The sequence below is a fragment of the Vipera berus genome (genome assembly GCF_964194415.1).
Source record: "Vipera berus genome assembly, chromosome: Z".
NCBI classification, from domain to species: Eukaryota; Metazoa; Chordata; class Lepidosauria; order Squamata; family Viperidae; genus Vipera; species Vipera berus.
Genome location: NC_138205.1, coordinates 127,096,396 through 127,124,045, shown reverse-complemented (window position 1 = coordinate 127,124,045; position 27,650 = coordinate 127,096,396). Strand labels below are relative to the sequence as shown.

The 27,650-nt window shown below is 43.3% G+C and overlaps 2 protein-coding genes across 3 annotated transcripts in view; one reads left to right on the top strand and one right to left on the bottom strand.

Annotated features, from left to right (window-relative positions):
• Positions 1 to 27,650, top strand: part of LOC308678436 (uncharacterized protein) — a 558,730-nt gene that overhangs the window by 284,140 nt on the left and 246,940 nt on the right. The gene's annotated exons all lie outside the window — the stretch shown is intronic.
• XIRP1 (xin actin binding repeat containing 1) overlaps positions 8 to 27,650 on the bottom strand; it is a 39,077-nt gene continuing 11,434 nt past the window's right edge. The window contains exons 2-4 of one of the 2 annotated variants that reach the window (XM_081345597.1): positions 16,767 to 16,936; positions 13,893 to 13,945; positions 8 to 8,815 (exon numbers count right to left, since the gene is read on the bottom strand). In XM_081345597.1, coding sequence (XP_081201723.1) covers positions 1,245 to 8,813 — 7,569 coding nt within the window. In that variant the 5' untranslated portion in view covers positions 8,814 to 8,815; positions 13,893 to 13,945; positions 16,767 to 16,936 and the 3' untranslated portion in view covers positions 8 to 1,244. The remainder of the gene's footprint in view (positions 8,816 to 13,892; positions 13,946 to 16,766; positions 16,937 to 27,650) is intronic. The other variant, XM_081345598.1, reaches the window with a different exon arrangement.

The following is a 27,650-nucleotide window of genomic DNA, read 5'->3' as shown; positions in this document are numbered from 1 at the left end:
TTCAGAAGTCATAGTTTATCTTCATATGCAGGTTAAAAAAAACCCCCACAGGATATCTAAAACGTTTGGTTGAGAATATACAAAAAAGGCATAATAAAATTTATATAATTGATTTAAAGGTGGTTGCAAGAGGTAAAGGAAGCAATGGCTCTAGAGTAAAATACATAGTAACAATCAATAAATTACAATCCTAAAATAAAAAAGAGGCTAATAAAATCATTATCAATATGTTTAACTGCCTTCCTCATTTAACTAGAAAATATGTTCCCCGTTTTCATCAGAGGGGGCTGCAGTGAGGAGAATTCTTAAAATTCTGTAATTTTCCCTAATATGTAACTCTTGATAAACAGTGCTAACAAATCTGCCCAATGAAAAGTGTAATAAAACTAAAAAGGGATAAACTCTCTACTTCCGTTTGGGGAATATCCCCCACACTCATTTTGTGTTGTATCTCTATCAGAGAAAGAATTTGTGAAATCTCTCTGGATGTACAAAAAAGAAAAACAGAGAAGCAAATTGTCAGGCTAATAGCAAAAAGGGTCAGAAAATTAGTATATTTCTCAAAATGACAGCCAATTTGGTGTAATAGTTGAGGCACAAGCAGGAGACCATGAGTTCTAGTTCCACCCCAGGCACAAAATCAACTGAGTGATCTTGGGCCAGTCATTCTCTCTCAGCCCTGGGAAAGGGGCAATGGCAAACCACTTCCAAAAATGTTGCCGGGAAAAATTCAGGAACTAATTCAGGCAGTTGCTAGGAATTGAGACTGACCTAAAGACACGCATTAAAAAAAAATCAACCTTCAAAATGTTGAATTACTATATGAGGACCATAATTTGTCATTGATCAGATGAATATCTAAGGCAAACATCTTCAGCTGTGAAAGATGGTGTTGAAAGCAGCCATCTTGTTTGTGTACTTTATTTTGTAGTTTGGCCTTTTTATTTTCTCTCTCTGGAACTGGAAACTTGGATTGCTGTTGAGTTGGAAGTCCTTTTAATCTTCAGCTTCTTTAGCTCTGAAGGAACATCTTAGGCTCATGCCCAACATTAAGACTATTATTTGGAGGGCAAAGAGTTTTTTCATTCTTTCTTTAAAAAAGATTAATGGCCACAAGAACAATAACATTGCTTATGGGTTTCAATCAGCAGAGTCCTTTTAAAATCCAATCGAAGTGGATGAATGCTAAATGGTCAACCTCAATGACCTTGTCGACCTCAACAGCTCAGCTCAAGGACGTTTGCTTATTTCTTCACTGGCTTGGAGTTGCTAAAGGTAACAAAGACCACCCCTGTTTCTTGGTGGCCATCACCTGAAGGGAAATTGTCTGGGCTGTTGAGATATCGACGAAGTATTGGAGAAGCTGTCACCTCATATCTAGTTGGGCAAGACACCATATCACAAGTGGAGGGAGTCTGGGTTTCCGACTGTTTGGTGACGGTTGTCGACGATGTGATGATTTTGTTTCCAAATTCATCTACCTCCTCATACTGCTCAGTCACTGTCCGGGTAGCCCCATAGAGTTTGGATCCATCATGGCTCGTTTGCAATTCTAGAATACTCTTCTGTCTCCTAGGATTGGAGGGACTTAAAGCACTTAAAGAAGTCTTGGGGTTGTAATCAGAAGAAGCTCCCCCTTGGACTTTATCCTTTTCCTTGGTGCCATTAGTGTTCAGGTGTTGAGCCAAATGTCCAGGACTGCTGAGCTGTTGCTGTTTAATCAAACTTCCTCCTTTTTTAATTTGGATGACCTCCTGACCCCCTTCACCGAGAGTCCTGCTGTAGGGATCAGATCTCATTGGTTTACTTGGCAAGGAGCTGAAAAGATTTGGAGAGAATGTCTCTCTTTCAGTGGCCACTTCCATGGGGTGGGATGAAACTAAAGGCACAATCTGGGGTGATTCTGTACTTCTCCGTGCAGCAGATTGAATGGAGATGTAGGATGGAGAAGAAGGAGAATTTGATCGCGGCTGAATCACACGCGGAAGTTCAAGGGAGAGTTTGGGTACCTCGTGCTGATCAGCCACCTTTTCTCCTTCCCATGGTGAATTTGGTGTCCCCTTTTCTTGTTTGGCTTTGCTGGATATAATACTGATTTTGCGGATGTTGTTCCCCGCTGCAAGGTTTTGAGAATTTCCAAGCGATTCCTTCAGAAGACCTGAAAGTCCAGCTATGTCTGATTCAGACTTGAGACTAGAAATGGAATATAGAGCTTTCTTAATGGCGTCCTCAATATCCAGAAGTCTACTTAGGGTCTGCTCCTTCAAATGAACAATCTCAGCACTGGCTCGCTCCAGATCTTCAAAAGCTAACTCCACCGATGATACACTCTCTGAATCTTCTCTAAGTTCCTTCAACTGTTCAGCTTTCTCTACTTTGGGCTGTTTTGTCTGCTGAGGCTTTTCATCTACCACCCAATCGGCCACATTCTCAAAGAGATTTCTCAAGGCTTTGACATCCACCTTTGAGGTCTCCTCTTCAAACTCCTTCACTTGAGTTAAGATTTCTTCTAGAGCCTCCTGTTTCCGTAGGTTTTCAAATATCTCCATGGCTTCCTTGACGTTTCCTTTCATGATCTCCTCTTTATGGACGGATAATCTCTTGCGACGTTCTTCTTCAGTTTCTTTGCCAACCTTTTCCCTCATGACCACCGCCAGATTTCCCTTCTCTGTATCCCAGTCATTCTTTATTTCTGGATCTCTTGAGCTACCACGGTTTGCAGTCTGATGTCTTGTTAAAACCTGTTTGCCTTCTAAATCTGAGGACACTAAAACAGCAGATGCTGGCATGCCTGTCTGTGATTCCATGCTTGTTGTTTCTGACTTTGATGATGATGTGACCTGTGTCACGACAGCTCCTTTCCTCAGGACATTGGCGTGGCATTTGGCAGACAAATATGGCTTCCTGTGAACTTCTAGGTTAGGAAGATTCATTTGGCATTCAAAAGGTGTGAGAGAATCTTGCTTCTCAGATAAGACACCTCTCTTTTCTTCTTGGGATGTCTCCTGGAATCCTTGAAAGTCTTTGGTTAGACAACAATTTCCTTCTTGAGAACTATCCAATCCAGTTTTTATGGCCTCTAACAAAGAGCTGTGGCCAGTCAAGTCCACTCTGGCCCTCTTCTCTTTCCTTGCCTTAGATTTGTCTTCTTCATCCTGCAGAGGCAACTTTGTGATATCTTTTATTGACTTCTTCTCAACACTGAGGTCCTCAACATTGGTCACTACGGGTGAAGGACATGTAGCTGAATCTTCTTTACATTCCAATTGTCCCCAAATCTCACCTCCACATGCTTGGTTCATTGTAGGCAAAGGGTTTGGCTTGTTCTGTTCAGTCAAGGTGGGAGACTTGGAAGGAGAAGAAAGCCCAGGTGTCTTTCCTGGTTGCCCTCTGTTGCCACCAGCAGGGTGGAGGGGTCCCTCCTTCAAAAGGAATTCTGGTTTTGGGGGGATAATAGGCTTTTTCCTTGGTGGTGCGATCACATCAGGCTTGGGTGGCAGTTGTGGCTTCTCTGAAGGTCTCTGATGACTAGCTTTGGTTGGGGAAGACACGGGAGTTTTGAGGTCACATGGCTGCCTGGATGGGGAACAGCACCGAACTTCAGCCTCTCTTGGTTGGGATGAGACTGCATAGACATCTGGTCTCATCAATGAAGCTGGAGGAGGAGGAGGAGGAGGAAAGTCATTAACATCTCGTGAGCCTGCAGGTGCTACAGTAACTGTCTGGTCACTAACACATTCAACCTCCTGTTTCTTTTTACCCATGGAATGAGATTGCCCTGCATTTCTGTATATCATGGCTGCTTTAAAATCCCCTTGGGACACATTAATGTTAGACTTCTCCAGAGACTCGAGTGTGGCTTTTAAGTTGCCACGGACCACGTCCTCTTTCTCAACTTGTCTCTGCTCAGTTGCAGCATTCTGCAGGGCTCTTATAGCTGTCTTTACATCCCCTCTGATTATAACGTCTTGCTCACGTTCTTCAGGAACGGAGTGCTCTTGGTAGTCTGATTCAAGGAATGGATTTACATAGGACTTCACGGGCTTGGCTGCGTAAAGGCCATCCTTAATACTAAAATCTGTCCTAGGTAACACTTGGCCAGCTTGATGGGCCCCAAAAGGCTTTGTCCCTCCCTGTCCATCCTCAGGATCACTGACCTTTAGGGGTAAGGATGCTGGGCTATTCTGAGACAGACTGACACCAGGCTGGAATGCCTCCTGCCTTCTAGAAGAGGACACTTGGCTACCTGGCTGTTGCTTGCTGGCCTCACAGCCTTCTTTGGGTATTGTGCTTTGCATCGTTGCTGCACAAGGTTGGGTGCCACACAGTTGCATGTTGTCAGTCATCTTTTGCAGCTTGTTTTGCACTTGCTGCTGCAGAGTTTTGGCTTCTGCTGTAGCTTTCCTTAGGCTGTACATTGCAGCTTGAAAATCGTTCCCAGGAACCTGCGTTGGGGATTGAACTGTTGTTGAGTTGATTTCTCCTGTCTTAAAACTGTGGAGCACTTCAACCATCTTCTGATCTGCCACTTGCATGGATGTCCTTTCCTTTCCATCTTCCAGAATTATTTGTTGTCCTGGTGTTCTTTGGCCACTATTTTGGGCTCCTTCCACCAACTGGAAGGGCAATGTGACAGGTGGAGGGACTACGTTTTCTCTGGATGGTGATGGGGTCCCACAGTGTACCAAATGACAGGGGGTGTAACTTTGATGATTTGCTTTGGGGGGTTCTCTTTCTGATGTATCTTCTTGGGTCTTCCACAAGAATGCTTGCTCAGCAGAGTTGTGATTCCCTTGAATCACATCTGCTGTCCTCACGTCTTCCTTGTTCTGCACCAGGGTTGATGCCGTGACCTCTTGCCCAATTTTTGGTGGTTCTTCTTTTGCTTGTGAAGAAACTAGCGATTCTATTTCTGAATCCCTCTGTAGGTTCTTTAAGTAGTCAAGATCTCCCTTCTCGATGCAGTGTGTGTACAACTGGACGTTCCCCTTCTCATTATCCTCTCGCCTGACGGTTGCTGTGGTTCTCTGCTCTTGTGAAGAAGTCAGAAGATTCCCAATCACGGACTTTACATCGCCTTTAACAAATGTATGCTGTTCAGCCACCCGCTGATGGAGAGAATAAATGATCACCGTTGTTGATCCTGTGTCTGTCTCCTGCATAACTATTCCTTTCTTAACTGAGATCTCTTGGTTAAGAAGTTCTTGAAGAGTCCTTGCCATGTCATTCCTCGTGTCCACTTCACTTTTCTCAGCTTTGTTAGTGTCCAACAGCTGTACGGGAGTAATTTTGATAGCTCCATTGTCCTCTTCTCTCACTAGCAACCCTCTGGTCTCCATGTTGCTATTCTGAAGTAATTGCAACAAGACCACTTGCAAATTGTCTTCTACAATCTTTTCCTTTTGGACTTGGGGGGCTTCCTGGTTACTAAGCTGATATGTTGCCATCTTGATGCCCTCAATGTTATTGGCTTCAATAAGGATGCCGTTCTTTTGGATCAGTTGATGGGAGAACAACAGTTCCAAAGTATCCGTTGATGTCTTCTCTTTTGCCTCTGCTTCTCTGCCACATTGAAGAGAGCTGAATTTATCCAAGGGGGTACTTTCAAACAACCATGTAGTGCTTTTTACACAGGCCTGAGGAATCCCTTTCAGAGACTCTGTGCTTGTTGAAGCCTCTGGGTCTTTGAGACTGTCCATTGGTTGAGTCTCAAATAGCCAAGTGCAGCGTTTGACATCTCCTTTATGGATATCTTCTCTCTGGACTGTGGTCAAGCTGCTGGCACCTTCAGTGTCTCCTTTCAAGGTATCCATGGGCTGATTTTCAAAAAGCCAGGTGGATGTCCTTACATCCCCTTGCTGGACATCACTGACGCTAACCATCCTCACGTACTTCTTTTGGCCGAGTTGTTCTGACTCAAAACGTTGCTTGTTAGATTGGACATCTCCCTTCTGTATGTCCTCAACACTCTTCCTCTTTTCTTCAGCAATGGAATCAAGAGGCTCTGTTTCAAACCTCCACCTAGCTGATTGGACATCTCCCTTCTTGAAATCTTCTTGCGTTACGGCTCGGATCACAAAGACCTCATCATCTTTCTTGATCTGATCCAATGGTTTTGTCTCAAACTGCCATCGGGCGCCTTTCACATCACCTTTTACGACTTCTTCCTTCTTCACCGAGGTCACTTCATGGTATCCCCCATCTTTGTCCTGAATAGCATAGAGGGGCTGGGTCTCAAACAGCATAATGCAAGAGTTGACATTGGCTTTTTCTGATGTTTCTTCATGGACTTTTTGGATTAGCGCCTCATTCTCTTTTTCATGAATCTGACCGAGAGAGAAGGTTTCAAAAATGAATCTTTTGCCCCCGACATCTCCACCTTGAATGTTCTTTTCCAGAGTTGTCTCTTGGAGACTCTCAGCACTGCTCTTCAAGGTGTCCATGGGGCAGTTTTCAAAAAGCCAGGTGAACTTGGGCACAGCCCCAGGTTCAATGTTCCCATCTACTGGGCTTTCTTTTATGACTGTCCTTGATTTAGCTGCAGTATCCAAAGGTTTGGCTTCAAAGAACTCTTTTACTCTGGACACCTCTCCAGACTGTATCTCCACCCGGCTGGAGCACCTGATTATTTTCTGGCTATTTCCAGGGACATTACTGGACAGAGGTTCCGTTTCAAAGAGGTGCCGGACAGTTTTCACGTCTACCCCTTGTAATTCCTCCTGGCGGAAGGTCTTTCTGATCTGTAAGTGTTGTTCTTCTTGACCTTTCAGGGTATCCAGAGGTTGAGTTTCAAACATCCATGTATATGACCTGACATCAGCTTGAGGCACAAGGTCTTCTTGGTTCTCCTTCATCTCATCTTTCTCACACAGGGCATCAATTGGCTGTGTCTCAAACAACCACCGGCAAGTCTTTACATCTCCTCCTTGAGAAACTTCCCTTTTCTCAGAAATGTTCTGCTCTTCTTGGTTGACTTGGCTGTGGATGACATCAATGGGCTGGGTTTCAAAGAGCCATTTGGCTGTCTGAACATCTCCAGCCATGATCTCCTGCTTAGTGATGCCCCTGATCACATCCACTTTTTGGATGCTCCCATCAAACTCATCTAAAGGTTTGGTTTCAAACATCCATTTGTAGTTCTTCACACCTCCACTGGTCACTTCTTCGTCTCTACTTACGGATGTGACCTGGTGGAAGTGGCCAAAGCAGTCCTTAATGGCGTACAAAGGTGTTGATTCCAACAGGAGATGATTGCTTCTCACCTGCTCAGAAAGGATGTCTTCTTCTCCCTTGGTGATCTCCTCAGTGCTGACTTGCCTGATGCTATCTAGAGGAAGTGTCTCAAAGAGGCTCTTGAATGCTTTCACATCCCCTTTCTCTACCTCTTGGACAGGTGCAGTGCAGAAATCTTCAGCTGGAGATTTTGAGATGGTTTCAAAAGGGCAGGTCTCAAAAAGGTGTTTTGTTTGCTTCACAGCTCCTTTCTCATCTTTCGAAAGCTCTACTTTTTTTAAATGTCCAACTTCAAAATGATCCCTCAGGGTTTCCATAGGTTGTGTTTCAAATAACCAGAGAGTTGATTTCACGTCCCCTTTGATAACTTCTTCCTTAGCTGGAGGGCTGCTGGAGGATTCACCTTTCAGACTGTCAAGAGGTTGAGTCTCAAAAAGTAGGCACTGTTTGCTGACATCAGCTCCTTGGATTAGATCTGGAGACGCTTTGAAATCGGCTTCGGACACTGTGAATTCCTTTATGGCATCTAGAGGTTGAGTTTCAAACACCCATTTTGTTCCGCTGACATTTCCCTTGGCAGCTTCCTCTAGGGATATTCCACGAATAACTTGCACTTTGGAAGTATCCTTGTTGATGGTGTCCAATGGCTGGGTTTCAAACAGCCACCGAGCGATCTTCACTGAGTTGGTCTGTGTTTCTTCTCTGCAGATGGATTTGATCTCATGAATGCTTCCTGTTTTATCCTGGAGAGCACAGATGGGTTCAGTCTGGAAAAGCTTGACGGTTTTCTTGACGCCACCTTTGAGTTCCTGAATTTCTGACTTCAGTTGCAGGATGTTCTCCTCTTCCACAGAGTTGCAGTGACCCAAAGCTTCCAAGGAATGAGTCTCAAAAAGTTGTGCGGCTCCTTTCACATCCCCTCTCTCAACAGGCTCCTTCAGGAGCATTTCCTGCACATCTGTCTCATCCAAGTACATTTTGTTTAAAGAGTCTAAAGGTTGAGTTTCAAATAACCACCGAGCAGTATGTACATCTCCTTTCGTTTCTTGTAGTTCCGATGCTTTGGCCGAAGTGAGCAGCCCGTCTCCATGAGAAGGCTGGCCTTCAAACTTCATGGACCTGTTCTTTACATCTCCACTTGGGATGGCTTCGTCCTCAGCCAGATTTTTAGCAGCTTGACGTTCCCCAATGGAGTCCAGGGACCAGTTCTCAAAGATCCAACGCATGGATTGAACTTCGCCTGGAACCACCACATCTGGAGTCGCCATGACTGGCTCATTCGGGTCATCTGGACTCAACATTTCTGCCAGGTCTTCTGACACGGCTTCTTCCAGGTTTTTCCTGAGCTCAGGATGCATGTGGCGGTAAAGTCTTTTCAACTCATTTACTTGGCGTTGCTGGTAGAACTTGGAGAAGGATTCTTTAGGTGGAGGTAAAGGAAGAGAGCTAGAATCCAGTATCCCTGGAGCAGCAGGAGAGTCCTGGAGGTGAGGAAGAGGAGGAGGAGGAGGAGGAGGAAGGTCTTCCACTGCTTTCTTCTCATCTGCACCAGAAGTCCTTTCACGCTGAGTGTCTGCCATCTCTAAGGAAACAGGGTTTGCAGCATCAGTATTATGCTGATCAACCATCAACCATCCTGTTAGTGTGAAATTCCAAACTCATGCAACAGCTTGGGTTAATATAGAAAAGAGGTCTCTTCGTTCCAGACCTCTCTCTCTTCTCTCTCTCTCTCTCTCTCTCTCTCTCTCTCTCTCTCTCTCTCTCTCTCTCTCTCTCTCTCTCTCTCTCTCTCTCTCTCTCTCTCTCTCTCTCTCTCTCTCTCTCTCTCTCTCTCTCTCTCTCTCTCTCTCTCACACACACACACACACACACACACACACACACACACAGAGGGAGAGAGTTCCTCCATCAGTTCTACCGGTAGTCTTTAGTTGCAACCACAGTGGAACTGGGATTTCAGTTGTAAGTCATTGCAGTTGTAAGCTGAGGCACCACTTGACTGGCCTGGGTGTTTCTACTGCTTTCATGACTGTCGTAAAGCAAGTCACCATGGTCGTTAAGTGAATCACGTGGTCATTAAATGAATCCTGCCTATCCAATTGGTGGGGTTTTTTTGTGATTTTTCTACTGGAGAACACAATTGTAAATTGTGGTGGCGTGACCGTCACACGACCACAGGGCAGCTGTAATTTTGAGGATGAGTCGCAAGAAACTTTTTCGAAATATATTTTAATTTCAAATGGTCATTAAGCAACTGGTATTAAGCGAGGACCACCTGTACTGTGTGAATGAGTGGGATAAAGTGATGTCTAATTTGACACTGGAAGACAGGAAAAGTGGCACTCTGGTGTTTAATGCCTTATTCAGACATTCCAGAATGTAACAAAGGTCATTTAATCTAATTGGCATCAGATATGGGTAGCGGGGACAAAAATGGCAAGGAGCGGGCAGTCTCTTAGTATGTAACTGCCTACATTCAGACATTAGCCATCTGTTCCTTGTGAACGTGCATCTCCCCTTTCTCAGAAACCTCTTCTGTTACAGGCTCAGATATCCCCTATTCTGATGATGCTCTGATGATGCTACGTAATAGCCGAAGAAACAGAATTCATAGTATCCAGTGAGTAGTTATACTAAGTGAGCCATTTGCAAACTATAGGTCTGGCTCAGGCTGAGGCATTACAGCCAAAAGCTTGGAATGAACAGCATCTGTTCTTTGGGGGCAATTTGCAGGAACAGCTCTCCTTGTACTGGTCTCTAAAGATGCTCATTTTAACATTATTTACTGGATTCCTCTAGGACAGGGGTGTCAAACTCAATTTCATTGAGGGCCACATCAGCATTGCAGTTGCCCTCAGGGGGCCGGGTGGGTATGGCCAGGGTGGGCGTGGCCTACTGGGTGGGCGTGGCTAGAGTGTGTATGGCCTACTGGGTGGGCGTGGCCAGCTCATCAAGGGTGCCTATGGGGGCCTGGGCAGGAGTGGGACAGATCTGAGGGTCTCTGGCAGGAGGAGGGTCTCTGGGCTGGGGCCAAGGCAGTGGGGGCCGTTCCCTCACTGTTTCCAGGATGGCTTCGCAGGCCACATGAAACCACTTCGTGGGCCGGATCTGGCCCCCGGGCCTTGTGTTTGACATGTCTGCTCTAGGAGGAGGCACATAATAGCAGTGTTCCAATATTTGAGGGGCTTCCACAAAGAAGACAGGATCAACCTATTCTCCAGAGCACCCGAAGACAGGATAAGAAGCAATGGATGGAACTAATCAAGGAGAGAAGCAACCTGGAACTAAGGAGAAACTTCCTGATAGTGAGAACAATTAAGCAGTGGAACAACCTGCCACCAGAAGCTGTGGGTGCTCCATCACTGGAGGTTTTTAAGATGAGATTGAACAGTCATTTGTCTGGAACGGTAGGGTCTCCTGCTCAAGCAGGGGGTTGGACTAGAAGACCCCCAAGGTCCCTTCCAACTCTGCTATCCTGTTATTCTTGCATGTTTGAAAGTTGCTAATTGTTTTTTGTACTGCCTTACTTAGGAAAACTAACAGATAAGAATGTGAACCAGCTCAAGGTTAGACGTCTTCCAAAACCATCCTTTGCATCTTATCCCATTGTATTAAAATGACAGATTGATTGGTTATGAACCAACAAATCAGCATCAAGAAGATCTTGCTTGGAAAGAATCATTTAGACATTTGCTGTAAAGCACCACTGTCATAGATTGCAACGTAGTCCGGAGAGGAACCACGCCTAGGTGAACTAATACTATTTTGTCGTAAGGTTACAATAGGCTGTTTGGGGTGTCATTCTGGACACAGAGCTTAGCAGGGCTCCAGTAATATCAATCCTGGTCTATCAGGACAACCCAGCATCCTGTTCCTCAATGGTTTTAGTTGGAGACTTGGAATCTCAGTGGTTCCAATATTTCCAATAACAATCTCAATCATCCAATATTTAAAGGGCTCCTGCAAAGATGAGGGGGTCAGACTGGCTTCCAAAGTACCAAAAGGCAAGACAAGAAACAATGGATAGAAACTAATCAAGGAGAGAAGTGACCTAGAACTGAAGAGAAATTTCCTAATGGTGAGAGCGATCATCCAAGGGAATAGCTTGCCTCCAGAAGTTGTGGGTGCTCCATCACTGGAGGCTTTCAAAAAGAGACTGGACAGCCATTTTTCTGAAATGGTATAGGGTCTCCTGCGTGAGCAGGAGGTTAGACTAGAAGATCTTCAAGGTCCCTTCCAGTTCTGTTATTCTATTCTATTCTATTCTATTCTATTCTATTCTATTCTATTCTATTCTATTCTATTCTATTCTATTCTATTCTATTCTATTCTTCATTCTTCTATTCTATTCTATTCTATTCTATTCTATTCTATTCTATTCTATTCTATTCTATTCTATTCTATTCTATTCTATTCTATTCTATTCTATTCTATTCTATTCTTCATTCTTCTATTCTATTCTATTCTATTCTATTCTGTTCTATTCTATTCTATTCTATTCTATTCTATTCTATTCTATTCTATTCTATTCTATTCTATTCTATTTTATTCTATTCTATTCTATTCTATTCTATTCTATTCTATTAATTTCCATAATTCTATTCTATTCTATTCTATTCTATTCTATTCTATTCTATTCTATTCTATTCTATTCTATTCTATTCTATTCTATTCTATTCTATTCTATTCTATTCTATTCTATTCTATTCTATTCTATTCTATTCTATTCTATTCTGTTATTCTACGTTTTATGGTTAAATAATTATTATTGAAGGAATTATATATTGGAGCCTTGGTGTGTGTATGGTGTGCCTTATGGTTTTCATACAGGTAGTCCTCAACTTATGACTAGTCGCTTAGTGACTGAAGGAAGTCCTGACAGATCCACATTGGAATTACTTACAACGTGGATTTGAAGTTCTGATGGTCATTCCCCCCTCTTTCGGGGCTTGGCAACTGAATTTATGGATATTGGCGACCGAACCATGGTCACAGATTTCAGAAATGTGGACTTCAACTCCCATGAATGGCTGGGAAGTCCACACATGGATACAATCAAGATCACGTGAAGTACTAATACCACTTTACAATGCCTTGGTAAGGCCACACCTGGAATACTGCATCCAGTTTTGGTCACCACGATGTAAAAAAGATGTCGAGACTCTGGAAAGAGTACAGAGAAGAGCAACAAAGATGATTGGGGGACAGGAGGCTAAAACATATAAGGAACGGTTGCTGGAATTGGGTATGTCTAGTTTAATGAAGAGAAGAGTGATAGCAGTGTTCCAATATCTCAGGGGCTGCCACAGAGAAGAGGGAGTCAAGCTATTCTCCAAAGCACCTGAAAGCAGGACAAGAAGCAATGGATGGAAATTAATCAAGGAGAGAAGCAACCTAGAACTAAGGAGAAACTTCCTGACAGTGAGAACAATTAACCAGTGGAACAACCTGCCTCCAGAAGTGGTGAATGCTCCAACACTGGAAGTTTTTAAGAAGAGACTGGACAGCCATTTGCCTGAAATGGTATAGGGTTTCCTGCCTTAGCAGGGGGTTGGACTAGATGACCTCCAAGGTCCCTTCCAACATTATTATTATTATTATTATTATTATTATTATTATTATTATTATTATTATTATTATTATTATTATTATTATTATTATTATTATTATTATTTATTATTATTATTATTATTATTATTATTATTATTATTATTATTATTATTATTATTATTATTATTATATCTGAAAGCTGCCAAGGTTGAAAACAGGATGACTTTGCATTTTCCCAATTTACTCTATAGCTCTATGATTCTCTGGTATACAGGTATATTTAGTGAGTGTTCACATTTACAACAGCACCGGAAAAGGTGACTTATGACTGTTTTCCACACTTATGGCCTTTGCAGCAGCCTCATGGTCACGTGATCAAAATTTACGCGCTTGGCAACTGGCTCATATTCAGGATGGTTGCAGTGTCTCGGGGTCATGTGATCACCTTTTGCAAACTTTGGATAAGCAAAGTCAATGAGGAAGCCGGATTCACGTAACAACCTTGTAATTAACAACAACTGCAGTGATTCACTTAACAACTGTGGCGAGAAAGATTGTACAATTGTGCAAAATTCACTTAACTATCTCACTTAGCAACAAAAAACTGGGCTCAATTATGGACGTAAGGCGAGGACTACTTGTATGTCTCATGCAGCTATTAATGGGCCTGATCCTGACTACCTTTGGAGCCCAAAAAAGATAAACAAGAGATGCCAGCTTCTATAGCAGGCAAAATTACAGAAAGAAGGAAAGACACAGCGGAGGAAAATAGCCAAATTATTTGTTTTTCACCTGATAGATCATGAATAGACCTGCAGAGCGTGAAAGTATGAAAGAGATCCCTGAATTAAAACTTAAAATCAATCCCATTTCCTGCACATTTTTAGCGTGGTGAGTTCCTCAGTTATACGCATGAACATTTTTTTTAATAAGCAAGAAACGAATATAAGAGTAAGCTAGAAGAAGAGGAAATGAAACAGCATTTTCAAACTAGCTTGGTATTAGTGAAGTTCCAAAAACACGATTATTTTGCACATCCTGAATCACACAACTTCAAGCAGTTGACTGCAGAAATTGGGTTAGGCAACCATAGTCCCAGAATTTCCTACCTGCTTGCTTGCTGGTTATCAAGAGTATTATAAGGGATCTGGTGTATGAAATTCTGAATAGAACATAGAAAAACAGAAAAGCAGTAAGTGGTGCATGATTTATACACGGGTAGTGTATGATATAAATTTAACATAATAAATGTCTTTCTTTCTTTCTTTCTTTCTTTCTTTCTTTCTTTCTTTCTTTCTTTCTTTCTCTCTCTCTCTCTTTCTTTCTTTCTTTCTTTCTTTCTTTCTTTCTTTCTTTCTTTCTTTCTTATAAAACTGCAGCTTTAGCTTAGATTTAAGTGTAATACTACAAAGTGGATTTCGTTTTTTTATTTGTATGACTTATAAATAAAGCAGCTAGTTCAAAGTTATAATGCCACTGAAAAAGTGACTTATGACTGTTTTTCACACTTACGACCGCTGCAGCATCCCCATGGTCATATGATCAAAATTCAGACACTTGGCAACTGATTCATATTTATGACGGTCACTGTGTCCCGGGGTCATGTGATCCCCTTTTGTGAGCTTCTGACAAGCAAAGTCAATGGAGAAAACTGATTCATTTAACAACCGTATTATTAACTCAACAACTGCAGTGATTCACTTAACAACTGTGGCAAGAAAGGTCATTAAATGGGGCAAAACTCACTTGACAATAGTCTCGCTTAGCAACATAAATTTTGGGCTCAGTTGTGGCAATAAGTTGAGGGCTGCCTATATTTGCTTGTTTGTTATGATGTAGACTCACTCTTCCTTTATGTCAAACCATAATGCAAACACATTGCAGTCAATTCATTTTTCTGTTGTGTCCCTCTGATGCAGTGTTTGTCAACCTTAGCCATGTTAAGATGCAGTGGCGTAGCGTGGGTTGTCAGCACCCGGGGCAATTTGCGCCCCCTAACCCGGTGACGTCATGGCACCGCCGAAAAGACGCGCCCTGCAGCGGCGTAGACTTTCCAAGAAGAGTCGCGCGCATGCGGGATGCTTCCGGGTCCCTCTCGAGGGTGGCTGGGCGGGGCTCCGACCTGCAAGAGCCGCTGCATTCAAGCTCGCACGTGAGCCCCGCTAAATAAAGCCACGCATGCGCACGAAGCTAGGCCAGCCGGCCGGCGGGTCCGTCTTCGCTCGGCCAAGCCTGCCGGGGCGCCTGCGGGGCGCTTGCGGTTGGCCTGAGCCTGGGCGGAGAGTTGGGCACTTCTATTTATTTTATTCAGTTTATGTGGCCGCCCATCTCACCTGCCGGACTCGTTTCGCTTTGCAAGAAAGAGCAGCTCGAGAGCGGAGCCAAGCCGACTCTGTGCAGCCCTTGAGGCTCCCTGAGCAGCTCAGTGCGAGCGCGCCCCCCCCAGATGTTGCGCCCGGTGCGGCCGGCCCCCCCTGCACCCCCCACGCTACGCCACTGTTAAGATGTGTGGACTTCAACTCCCAGAATACCCCAGCCAGCAATGAGTGAGTCAATCTTAAGTGGTCATTAGTTGGATCAACATTACAGTGGCATTTTCCTCCTTTTTTCCATCACCGAGAAAACACAGCTTTAAAGTATATAAAATATTTCAGTTTTATCACTCCTTAATGTGGGGAAAAGTCCAGTTAAGAAAGCAAGGAAAATAGCAGTGGGGTGGTAACCATGTAGTTTTCTTTCAAACCAAGGAAGAAAGAACAATTCAGTCACTAAGAAGCGGATAAATTTCATAATTAATTTCAAGCCTCAAAATTAAAGGAATTGTAACTGGGTGTCCAGGAAATATATTTATATTTATTAAATTTTTATACCACCCTTCTCCAGAAGGACTCAGGGCAGTGTACAGGGCTATAAATATAAAAACGAAGTACAAAAGTTAAAAAACAATTAAATATTATGCCCAATATAAACAATAATTAAAAACCATGTTAAAACCCCGACCCTAACCCATCAAACCAGGCCGGATTGTTCAAATAAATAAGTTTTTAGATCCCGCCGGAAGGAGCGAAGGTCGGGGGCCATCCTGAGCTCGACCGGCAAGCGGTTCCACAGGTCTGGCGCGCCCACAGAGAACGCCCTCCCCCTGGGGGCCACCAATCGACACTCTCTGATCGGAGGCACCCTGAGGAGGCCCTCTCTGTGGGAGCGCACTGGACGGAGGGAAGTTGACGCCAGCCGCAGGTGTTGCCGTAGGTAATCCGGACCCATGCCATGTAGGGCTTTGTAAGTCATTACCAACACTTTGAATCTCACCCGGAGGGCAACCGGCAGCCAATGCAGCTCGCGGAGCAAAGGTGTAACATGGGAGTATCGGGAGACTCCCAGCACAACTCGCGTGTCTGCATTCTGCACCAGTTGGAGCCTCCGAGTGGTCTTCAAGGGCAGCCCCATGTAGAGAGCATTACAGTAGTCCAGACGAGAGGTCACGAGCGCATGAGTGACTGTACGCAAGGCATCCCGGTTCCCTTGGACAGTAATATACAGCATCACCCATTTGGAGTAAAGTCCACCTTTCCTAGCTCGAGGCTTTGTATCCCATGCTTCTCAGCCACTATTGCAAGGAACTATAGGCAGTGAAATCTACCACTTTTGACCTGCAATTGAAAGCTGGTATAGACTTGCCTCTAAAATCTTTGTTCATATATTTTGATGCCACCTGAATCCAAGATTTTGAATTTTTGCACCTTGGAGTTTGCAGATTTTTACAGGCCTCCCCTGCCCATTCCTGCCTCCCCTGACATTCAGATGCACAAAATGCCTTTATATGCAGTTGGTTGCATGAACGACAGTTTTGCCACAAAAGCCCACCATGGCACTGAAAAGGAAAAAAAAATGCGCCTTTTCATCCTGATGGAACATTTGCTGGAGAAAATAGTTCTAGAGAGGCAGAAACATGGCAGAAACGTAACACGTGGGAAACTCACCCGCTCTGTCTGACGGTCGGTGGGATAAACAGCCGCAGCAGCAGCAGCTACGTGGGAGAGATAGAGAGCAGAGAGATCCTTAACGGAGAGAGACGGGGAGAATCCCACTCCTTGCGGAGACACGTGGCTTCTGTTGTCAGAGGCAGCTAAAACTCCTGGAAACTTTTCATCTGAAAGAGGAACAGAGGGAGATTCAAAAAATTAAGAGACATCTCAAGGCACCAGCATCAGTAGATCAAGGTTTATTCCTGAGTGGAGAAGGACAGCTTTAAGGATGTTGGACATACCCTGAGGATACCCCAGCTCAAGGTTATCCTTACATGGGGAGGTGCTTGGGTAATTTGAAGCCAGGGCTTCTCTGTCTGACCAACCTACACCACAGCGCTGATGACATCACCTAGTTGGGTAATGAAATGTCTGCAAGGAGACAATGTGATTCCCAGTCCCATCTTAGCCATGAAAGACAGCTAGGTGACCTTGGGCCAGTCACTCTCTCTCAGCCCAACCCACATCACAGGGTTGTTGTTGTGAGGAAAACAGGTGGAGGAAGGGGTGTTAGATATGTTTGCCACCTGGAGTTATTTGTAAAAATACTAAAGGTAGAATAGAAAGAAGATAGATATAGATAGATAGATAGATAGATAGATAGATAGATAGATAGATAGATAGATAGATAGATAGATAGATAGATACTGTAGATAGATACTGTAGATAGATAGATAGATTAGACAGCCAGACAGACGGACAGATAGATAGATGATAGATAGAAGTATGTATGTGTGTGTGTGTATATATGTAGGGGTGTGTGTGTGTGTATATATATATATATATAGTCACAACAGTGACAGCTCATATTTCTGTAAATTTTAGATTGCTAACAAAGAATTAAATTAAATTAAATTAAAGTGTATATATATATATATATATATATATATATATATATATATATATATATATATAGATAGATAGATAGATAGATAGATAGAGAGAGAGAGAGAGAGAGAGAGAGAGAGAAGGGGGAGGGAGGGGGGAGGGAGGGGGGGAGAGAGAGAAAGAAAGAAAGAAAGAGAGAGAGACAGAGAGAGAGACAGAGAGAGAGAGAGAGAGAGAGGACATCAAAAATCTCATACTATGTCACAAGATTGTACCAGCCCTCAGCTTATGACTGCAACAGGTTGTAAGTAGCGCTGGTCATTAAGCAGGTCATCAGGTGATTCTGACTGATTTTGTTAAGCAAACACCGCATTAAGTAATCCCATTGTTTCCAATGGGTGTTTTTTTTTACTGGAAACTAGAAATAAATGCAAATTTCCTGCAAAAATATTTTTAAATCAAAAGGCTATCTAAGGCTTATTTGTGCTGTTTCGTAAGTAGATCCTAGAGAGGGATAAAAAGTTGAACCAAGGCAATCAGATTTAATCATTTTTGCTAATCCTGTTGGCCCTCCTATCTCTCAATAACCATAATTGGCTTTGGGAGAAAAATTCCCACTATATGCATGTGGTTGCTTTTATTTGCACTTGCACACCCGTGAGTATGGAAACAAACCCAGTTGTTAGTAGCACAGACTGAGCACTGCATACATTCAAGAAGGCTGAAAAAAAATCACACAGCTCTTGTTAAAATGGAAAGAGGGGTAAACTGTGGTTCTTGAGTAATTCATTCTTGAGGGGTAAATAGTTCTTGAGTCAGGAATAAAATACATTAGCTGTGAAATGTCGCACCTTCTGTGAAATTTTAACATCTCCTGCCTCTTTCTAGTAAATCTACTCCTGATTTCTCATGAAGAGAGTTCCTTACTCATTAGGCCAACTGAGATGATGCCAGACAATGGAAAATACTACAGGTAGTTCTCAACTTACAATAATTTGCTGAGTGACCATTTCACGTTACAACCACATTGAGAAAATGGATGACCAGTTACTACACTTACAACTGTCACAACATCCCCACAACATCCCCATATATGCTGATCCCCATGTGATCATGTGACCGGCATATATTCATAATGGACACAGGATCCTGGAGTCATGTGATCACCATTTGTAAGCTACCTAGCCAACTTCTAACAGGCAAAGTCAACACTGGATTTGGTTAATGACTGCAGGATTCGTTTAAAAACTGCTGCCATGGTAAGAAAAAGTTTGTAAAATCAGGTGTGACCCACTTAACGATTTCCTCGCTTAGCAATGGAAACTTTTTTTTCCAGTTGTGGTCGTAAGTGGAGGACTAACTGTACTTTAATCCTGTCACCGTTAAGGAGGACATGAAGCTGTCTCCCTCATGATAAACACAATATTGTGGAGACAAAGTCTTTGCTAGGTGTGAAGATGGCCAAAGCCTTCCCTGAGTTGAATGTGATCCTTAGTGACCCTACAAACATGTCTATTAATCTTCCTGGCAGCATACACATAGTGCTTGACTTACAACAGTTCATTTAGTGACTGTTCAAAGTTACAACCCCACTGAAAAAAGTGACATGACCATTTTTCGCATTTACAACCATTGCAGCATCCCCCTTGGTCACGTGATCAAAATTCAAATGCTTGGCTCATATTTATGACGGTCACAGTGTCCCGGGGTCATGTGATCTCCTTTTGTGAACTTCTAGCAAGCAAAGTCAATGGGGAAGCCAGATTCACTTAACAACCGTGTTACTAATTTAACGGCTGCAGTGGCACACTTAAAAACTGGGGCAGGAAAAGTCATAAAACAGGGCACAATTCACTTAGTAGCTGTCTTGATTACCAACATCAGTTCTGAGTTGGGATCTACCTGTACACAAGTGGTTTGTCATTGCTCTCCTAGATTCCTGTATACTTCCCATCTTGCGTTTAGATCTGGGTGAATTCTTACTTGCATCCAGCTGCATTCTGCTACATCTTTTGCAGCCTTTCTCCCTCCCAACAAGATTTAAGAGATGGAAACCAGCAGAGAGAGAATAAAACAAAACCGTCCGAATTAAATGCTGCTTTAGGCTTCCAAGCAACCCTATCCCCCTTATCTCTCTCCCCCCCCCTTTTGCTGCTGGTGACTCAGGCCTCAAACAATGTGACCCACCTGTTCACGGCCATCTTCTCCTGCCCCCAGGACTGGCGAGCTGCTGCATCCACCCTGTTGCTATCATCGGAAAGAACTTTTTGGAAAAGAGGCACCCAGCCCGCCTCAGTGTTGGAAATGCCCAAGAGCATTTCATCCACTTTAAAAGGGACAATCTCTGCCCGAAACAAATATGCTTCCCTAAGCAAAACGTCTATTGTGTGCCTGTGTAAGCTTGGTGTCAGCCCAGTGCCAATTCCATGGTAGTAGAAATATGCGGTGCAGAACACAGAGTGAGTCCCTTTTGTCCTCCTCCTCCTTCTTTGAGATCTGATGGGGGATATGTTGGGGTTTTAATGGGGATTTTTATATTGTTATTGATTGTTTTAGCTGGGCTACTATTTAATTAGAGGTGACAAATAGATTTAAGGAATTAGATCTGATAGACAGAGTGCCTGAAGAACTATGGACAGAGGTTCGCAACATTGTACAACAGGTAGCAACCAAAACCATCCCAAAGAAAAAGAAATGCAAGAAAGCAAAATGGCTGTCTGAGGAAGCTTTGCAAATAGCTGAGGAAAGGAGGGAAGCGAAAGGCAAGGGAGAAAAAGAAAGATACGCCCAATTAAATGCAGAATTCCAAAGAATAGCTAGAAGAGATAAGAATGCCTTCTTAAATGAACAATGCAAAGAAATAGAAAAAAACAATAGAATAGGGAGGACCAGAGATCTTTTCAAGAAAATTGGAGAGATGAAGGGAACGTTTCATGCAAAAATGGGCATGATAAAGGACCAAAATGGCAGGGACCTAACAGAGGCAGAAGAGATTAAGAAGAGGTGGCAAAATTACACAGAAGAACTATACAAGAATGAGCTTAATGTCCCTGATAATCACAATGAGGTGGTCACTGAGCTCGAGCCAGACATCCTAGAATGTGAAGTGAAGTGGGCCTTAGAAAAGCTGAGCAACAACAAAGCTAGTGGAGGTGACAGTATTCCAGCTGAGCTATTCAAAATCTTAAAAGACGATGCAGTAAAAGTGCTTCACTCAATTTGCCAGCAAATTTGGAAAACTCAACAGTGGCCACAGGATTGGAAAAGATCAGTTTACATTCCAATTCCAAAGAAAGGCAGTGCCAAAGAATGTTCAAACTATCGCACCATTGCACTCATTTCTCATGCTAGTAAAGTTATGCTTAAAATTCTACAAGCTAGACTCCAGCAGTATGTGGATCGAGAACTACCAGAAGTACAGGCAGGATTTCGAAGAGGCAGAGGAACTAGAGATCAAATTGCTAACATACGCTGGATCATGGAGAAAGCTAGAGAGTTCCAGAAAAACATCTACTTCTGCTTCATTGACTATGCTAAAGCCTTTGATTGTGTGGATCATAACAAACTCTGGCAAGTCCTTAAAGAGATGGGCATACCAGACCATCTTATTTGTCTCTTGAGAAACCTATATGCAGGCCAAGAAGCAACAGTGAGAACTGGACACGGAACCACTGATTGGTTCAAAATTGGGAAAGGAATCCGGCAAGGCTGTATACTGTCGCCTTGCCTATTTAACTTATATGCAGAGCACATCATGAGAAAGGCAGGGCTAGATGAATCAAAAGTTGGAATTAAGATTGCCGGAAGAAACATCAACAACCTAAGATATGCAGATGATACCACTCTAATGGCAGAAAGTGAAGAGGAACTAAAGAGCCTCTTGTTGCGAGTGAAGAAGGAGAGTGCAAAACTTGGGTTGAAACTAAACATTAAGAAAACCAAGATCATGGCATCTGGCCCTATCAATTCCTGGCAAATAGATGGGGAAGAAATGGAGGTAGTGACAGATTTTATTTTCCTGGGCTCCAAGATCACTGCAGATGGGGACTGTAGCCAAGAAATAAAAAGACGCTTGCTCCTGGGGAGGAAAGCCATGGCAAATCTAGACAGCACACTAAAAAGCAGAGACATCACCCTGTCAACAAAAGTGCGTATAGTCAAGGCTATGGTCTTCCCAGTTGCAATGTATGGCAGTGAAAGCTGGACCATAAGAAAGGCTGAGCGCCAAAGAATTGAAGCCTTTGAACTATGGTGCTGGAGAAGACTCCTGCGAGTCCCTTGGACTGCAAGGCGATCAAACCGGTCAGTCCTAGAGGAGATCAACCCTGACTGCTCTTTAGAAGGCCAGATCCTGAAGCTAAAACTCAAATACTTTGGCCATCTAATGAGAAGGAAGGACTCACTGGAGAAGAGCCTAATGCTGGGAAAGATTGAGGGCAAGAGAAGAAGGGGACGACAGAGAATGAGGTGGCTGGATGGAGTCACTGAAGCAGTAGGCGTGAGCTTAAATGGACTCCAGAAGATGGTAGAGGACAGGAAGGCCTGGAGGAACATTGTCCATAGGGTCGCGATGGGTCGGACACGACTTCGCAACTAACAACAACAACAACAACAACTATTTAATTCTTTTTAATTTTTGTATCCTGTATTTTTTATATGTGCCCTGTTCACCGCCCTGAGTCCTTCGGGAGAAGGGCGGTATACAAATATAATAAATCAAATCAAATCTTTCTGCCTTAGATCTCAGAAGTGGGGTGGATTCCCACATGACTTAAAGCCATCTGGGTCCTCTATTTGCTTCACTTCCTCCTTACACCCTGCATGTCTGTGGAGATTCTCAATCTCCCATATCATGGTTGTGTCAAAAGTGTTTTTCTTCAAAAGGCAACTGGATTTTCTTAATTCCCACCCCCCCCTTTGAAACATTTCACTTCTCATCCAAAAAGCTTCTTCAGCTCTAGCTGAATGAACTTCCCACCATTTATTTAGAACTGAAGAAGCTTCTTGGATGAGAAGCGAAACGTTTTCAAACAAAACAAAAAAAAACAACCACAAGAAAGTCCAGTTGCCTTTTGCAAAAGCACCCTTGAGATGCACCCTTCATGCAAAGACTCTTGAGAAATTCCGGCAACCTCATCAAACTCCTTTGAGATCTTTTAAAACAATGTTTCTCAACCTCAGCAACTTTAAGATAGGTGGACTTCAACTCCCAGAATTCCTCAGCTAGCATGTTGGTGGGGGACTTCTGGGAGTTGAAATCCATGGCACTTGCTGGTAAATTCTGGCAGTTTCTTTTTTTAATTGGCACCTACAAATAGAAATACAATAGATGAGATAAAATATTGAATTAGGAAAAAAAAACCATGATAAAATCTCCATAATATGGAGCCACAGAATTCCAATGGGATGGAGGTTATAATTCAATATCTAAAGAAGCTAACCATCTAACCATTTCTGGTGTGGCTGCAATGAGACCTTCCTAAGTGCCTTGAAATTTCCTGAGAAGAGATTCTTGAACTATGTGTGTTATCATTTGTTCCAATGCAACACTGTCACCCTAGCAGAATCTCAGCCATTCACACAGTACACTGCTTCCACAGTCTTAAAGTGGCTCGTCTCCGGACTACGCAAGAATATGACCTTTTTGCAGCAGTCATTAAGCAAATTCCGTGCTCATAGAACAACTGCAACGGCCGTTGAGTAAACAAGGCAGTTATTAAGCAAATCCATTGTTCATTATGGAGCATTTTTGCCAAAAACTAGAAGTAAATGCTGATTTTCAGCAAAAATGTCATATATTGTGGTGACATAATTACAGAACATTGCAAATGGCCATATATGCAGGCTGGTTGCTGAGCAACCAAAATGCAGTCACATGACTATAGGGGGTGTGGCCATTGCAACATTGGAACTAGGTTGTAAATTCTTGCGGAGGGGTCTGTTATGACTTTGAATGGTCACTAAGCGACCATTCATAAGTCAAGGGTTATCTATAAAAGAAATTTGAGTCAGAAGCAGAAATGTAATTTGAGGAAAGTGCTAGACAAGACCTCTAGATAAAGACGAGGAGGAAGAAAAATACATTCAGACTTGCAAGATTTTGTTTCTCTAAGTCTACAATAAAAATTGTATTATTGCAGATAGTCCTCGACTTACAACAGTCATTTAGTGACCATTCAAAGTTACAACAGAACTGAAAAAAGTGGCTTTTGATCGTTTTTCACACTTACAACCATTACAGCATCCCCGTGGTCACTTGATCAAAATTCAGATGCTTGGCAACTGACTCGCATTTATGACGGCTGCAGTGTCCCTGGGGTCGTGTGATCCCCTTTTGCAACCTTCTGCCAAGCAAAGTCAATGGGGAAGCCAGATTCACTTAACAACCGTGTTACTAACTTAACAACCGCAGTGATTCATTTAACAATTGGGGCAAGAAAGGTTGTAAAAAGGGGCGAAATTCACTTAGCAACTTATCTCACTTAGCAACAGAAATGTTGGGCTCAGTTGGGATCATCTGTTGAGGACTACCTGTATTTGTGACTTTAGTTCCTGTTCTGATCTACCTTGAAGGACTAACTTATTTCAAAATAGCCTTGAAGTTCAGACCACATTGAAAAATGGAGCCCGTACTGATTCTTCCAGTTGTGCACGCTCTTCACACAAACCAGATCTTTAACAACCAGCTCAGCCCTGCCCTTGCCACAAGGCATGCTGGCCTCTTGACCAATAACCCCTCCAGCACCATCCCAGTCTTTAAATGGCCTATTGCTGGAAGTTAAGGAATTCACTTGTGTGGCCTGACCCTTAATCCTTCTGCCGTTGCTTGCCTGGGGGATAATTTGATCCTGACACAGACCCTCTGACGGCTGGCGCCGCTCATGCCCCTGGTGTTGTTGACTTCTCATAGATGGATAAGCAGTAATAATAGCTGGAGGAGAAGCCAACGTGGCAGCCAAAGGGAGGTGGGGAGCGGGCTCTGTTTGCAGGCCCCATTCATTTTAAGGGCTATAAGCTCAACTGCCTTTCCCTCCCCCCTCCTATCCCTTCTGCATGCGAGTTGGCTATTGTTCGCAGCTTCCAAGCCCTAATCCTGTCTACATTCCTGGCCAGTTCCTGGCCACCAGTCATGGCCAGCAACAGATGGCAAAAAATCACAGGCTGGTAAAAAGAGATGGGTCGACTTGAAGCATCTCATCGAACATAGAATAATCGAGTTGTTCTAGCCTAGTCTTATTCTAGAGTCTTCTAACCCAGCCCTCCACTCAAGCAGGAGATCCTGTACGGTATCATTTCAGACAAACGGTTGTCCAGTCTCTTTTTGAAAGCTTCCAGTGATGGTCTCAAGTAGCGGTTCTCCAGCTGGGTGTTCCTTATGAAACAGCAGCTTTGGGGAATCCCTCATTAGACTGGCCTTTGATTGAGAGTCAGCTTTGGGCGTTGCAAGTCTAACTAAGAGCCTTGGTGGAGCAGTGGGCTGATGCCTCCTTAGGTAACACCAGCTGCCTGCAATTAGTGCAGGTTCGAGTCCCACCAGGCTCAAGGTTGACTCAGCCTTCCATCCTTCCGAGGTAGGTAAAATGAGGACCCAGATTGTTGGGGGCAATTAAGCTGACTTGGTAATAATGCCGCTTGGGGGTGTGTGTGAAAGCCCTAATAAGCAGGCATATACATAGAATGAAGGCTACTGCTAAGCTTGTAAGCCGCCCTGAGTCTTCGGAGAAGGGCGGGATATAAATAGAATTAAGATAAAATAAAATAAATAAATAATTGCCTTGGAGGGACAATTCAAATGCAACGTTTGGACCTAGCTAAGGAGAAAGCTCCTACCAATGAAAACAACCAATCCATGGAATGGCTTGCCTTCATGAGTTGTGGGTGCTCCATCACTGGAACCTTTCAAGAAGAGATTGGACAACCATTTATCCGAAATTGTACAGACTCTCCTGCTCACACGGAGGGTTGAACTAGATGATCTCAAAGGTCCCTGCCAACTTTATTATTCCAAATTCTGTGTTCTTCTCCAATCTTTGCAATAAAAGAGCAGTGTGCGGCTGCATAGAGTGACAAAATAACCGAGCAGGAAGGGACCTTGGAGGTCTTCTAGTCCAACCCCCTGCTACATCCTACAGCTGATCCTTATACTAGTCCCTGACTTACGACCATTCCTTTAAACAACCTCTCAAAGTTAGGATGGCACTGAAAAGAGTGATTTACGATCAATCCCCTTACAGGTAGTCCTCGATTTACAACAGTTCATTTAATGACCGTTCAAAGTTACAACGGCACTGAAAAAGTGACATGATCATTTTTCACAGTTATGTCCATTTTAGTGTCCCCATGATTTACATTTGGTTGCTTGACAACTGACTCACATTTATGATGGTTGTAGTGTCCCAGAGTCACATGATTCCCTTTTGGGACCTTGTGATAAATGTCTCAGCCATCCAAGTCACGGTTGTCCCAGAGGTGCTTTTTTCAGGAGGCAACTGGACTTTCTTGGTTTTTCCTTGAAGACGTTTCGCTTCTCATCCAAGAAGCTTCTTCAGTTCTGACTGAATGGTGGAGGATGGAAGGATTTATATTCCTTGAAGTCATCTGGTCATTAACCTTCTTTCTGAGGGCTAATTGTAGGCCACTTGGAAGATTATCTTTGCCCTCAGGGTTACCTAAATGGTGCGAATGTGTGTAGAATCTTCTTGGAACTGCTGAAAGGATTGTGTTCTACAGCACATCTGTACCATGCAAGATTGTACAATGAATCAGCAATTCCAAAAACATTCCACACCCATTTGCACTATTCAGGTGTCCCTGAGGGCACAGATAAACCTCCGACCAATCTCAACGATTCTCAGAGAGAGTGCTAATGACCAGATGACTGCAAGGAATATAAATCCTTCCATCCTCCACCATCCAGTCAGAGCTGAAGAAGCCAAACGTCTTGGAAGAAAAACAAAGTCCATTTGCCACTTGAAAAAGCACCTTTTTGGAAGGCCTTCTGATAAGCAAAGGCAATGGGGAAACCAGATTCAGTTAATTTAACAACAGTGATTCACTTAAGAACTGTGGCAAGAAAGGTCATAAAATGGGGCAAAACTCACTTAACAGATTTCTCACTTAGGAGCATAAATTTGGGACTCAGTTGTGGTCGTAAGTTGATGACTATCTGTATTTATTTTTTTAAATTTATAGGCTGCCCATCTCACTACCCAAAGCAACACACTTTTAAAAAAATTGCAGCGTTACGAGATCAAAATTCGGGCACTTGGCAACTGGCATGTACATGTGATGGTTGCAGTGTCCCAGTATCATGTGATTACCAGTTCCCAGGGAGCTTCTGACAAGCAAAGTCAATGGAGAAAGGTGGATTCGCTTAACAACGGCAGCAAAAAGGTCATAAAATAAGACACAACTCACTTAACACTTGGCCCACTTACTGATGGAAGTTCCCTCTGCCAATTGTGGTTGCATGCTGCAGCATCCTACAATGGAAGGCAGAAGCTAAGCAGTTCCCAGTTCATGACTGTACAGACAGTCCTCAAAATATGACCATAATTGGGACTAAAGTTTCCATGGCTGAGCAAGGCAGTTGTTAAGTGAATTACAGCTAATTTTATGATCTTTTTCTGCCAAAGCAAATTAAGGAAATCACTGCAGTTATTAAGTAAATACAATACTGTGGATGTAGTATACTTAGATTTCAGTAAGGCATTTGATAAAGTAGACCACAACCTACTCCTTGGTAAGCTAGAAAAAGGTGGAATAGACAACATCACCACCAGATGGATCTGTAGCTGGCTGGCAAACCATACTCAACGAGTAGTCCTCAACGGCACTACATCCACATGGAGAGAAGTAAGCAGTGGAGTACCACAGGGTTCTGTCTTGGGCCCAGTACTCTTAAAAATCTTCATTAATGACTTAGATAAGGGAATAGAAGGGGAACTCATCAAATTCGCAGATGACACCAGACTGACAGGAGTAGCCCACACCCCAGAAGACAAACTCAGG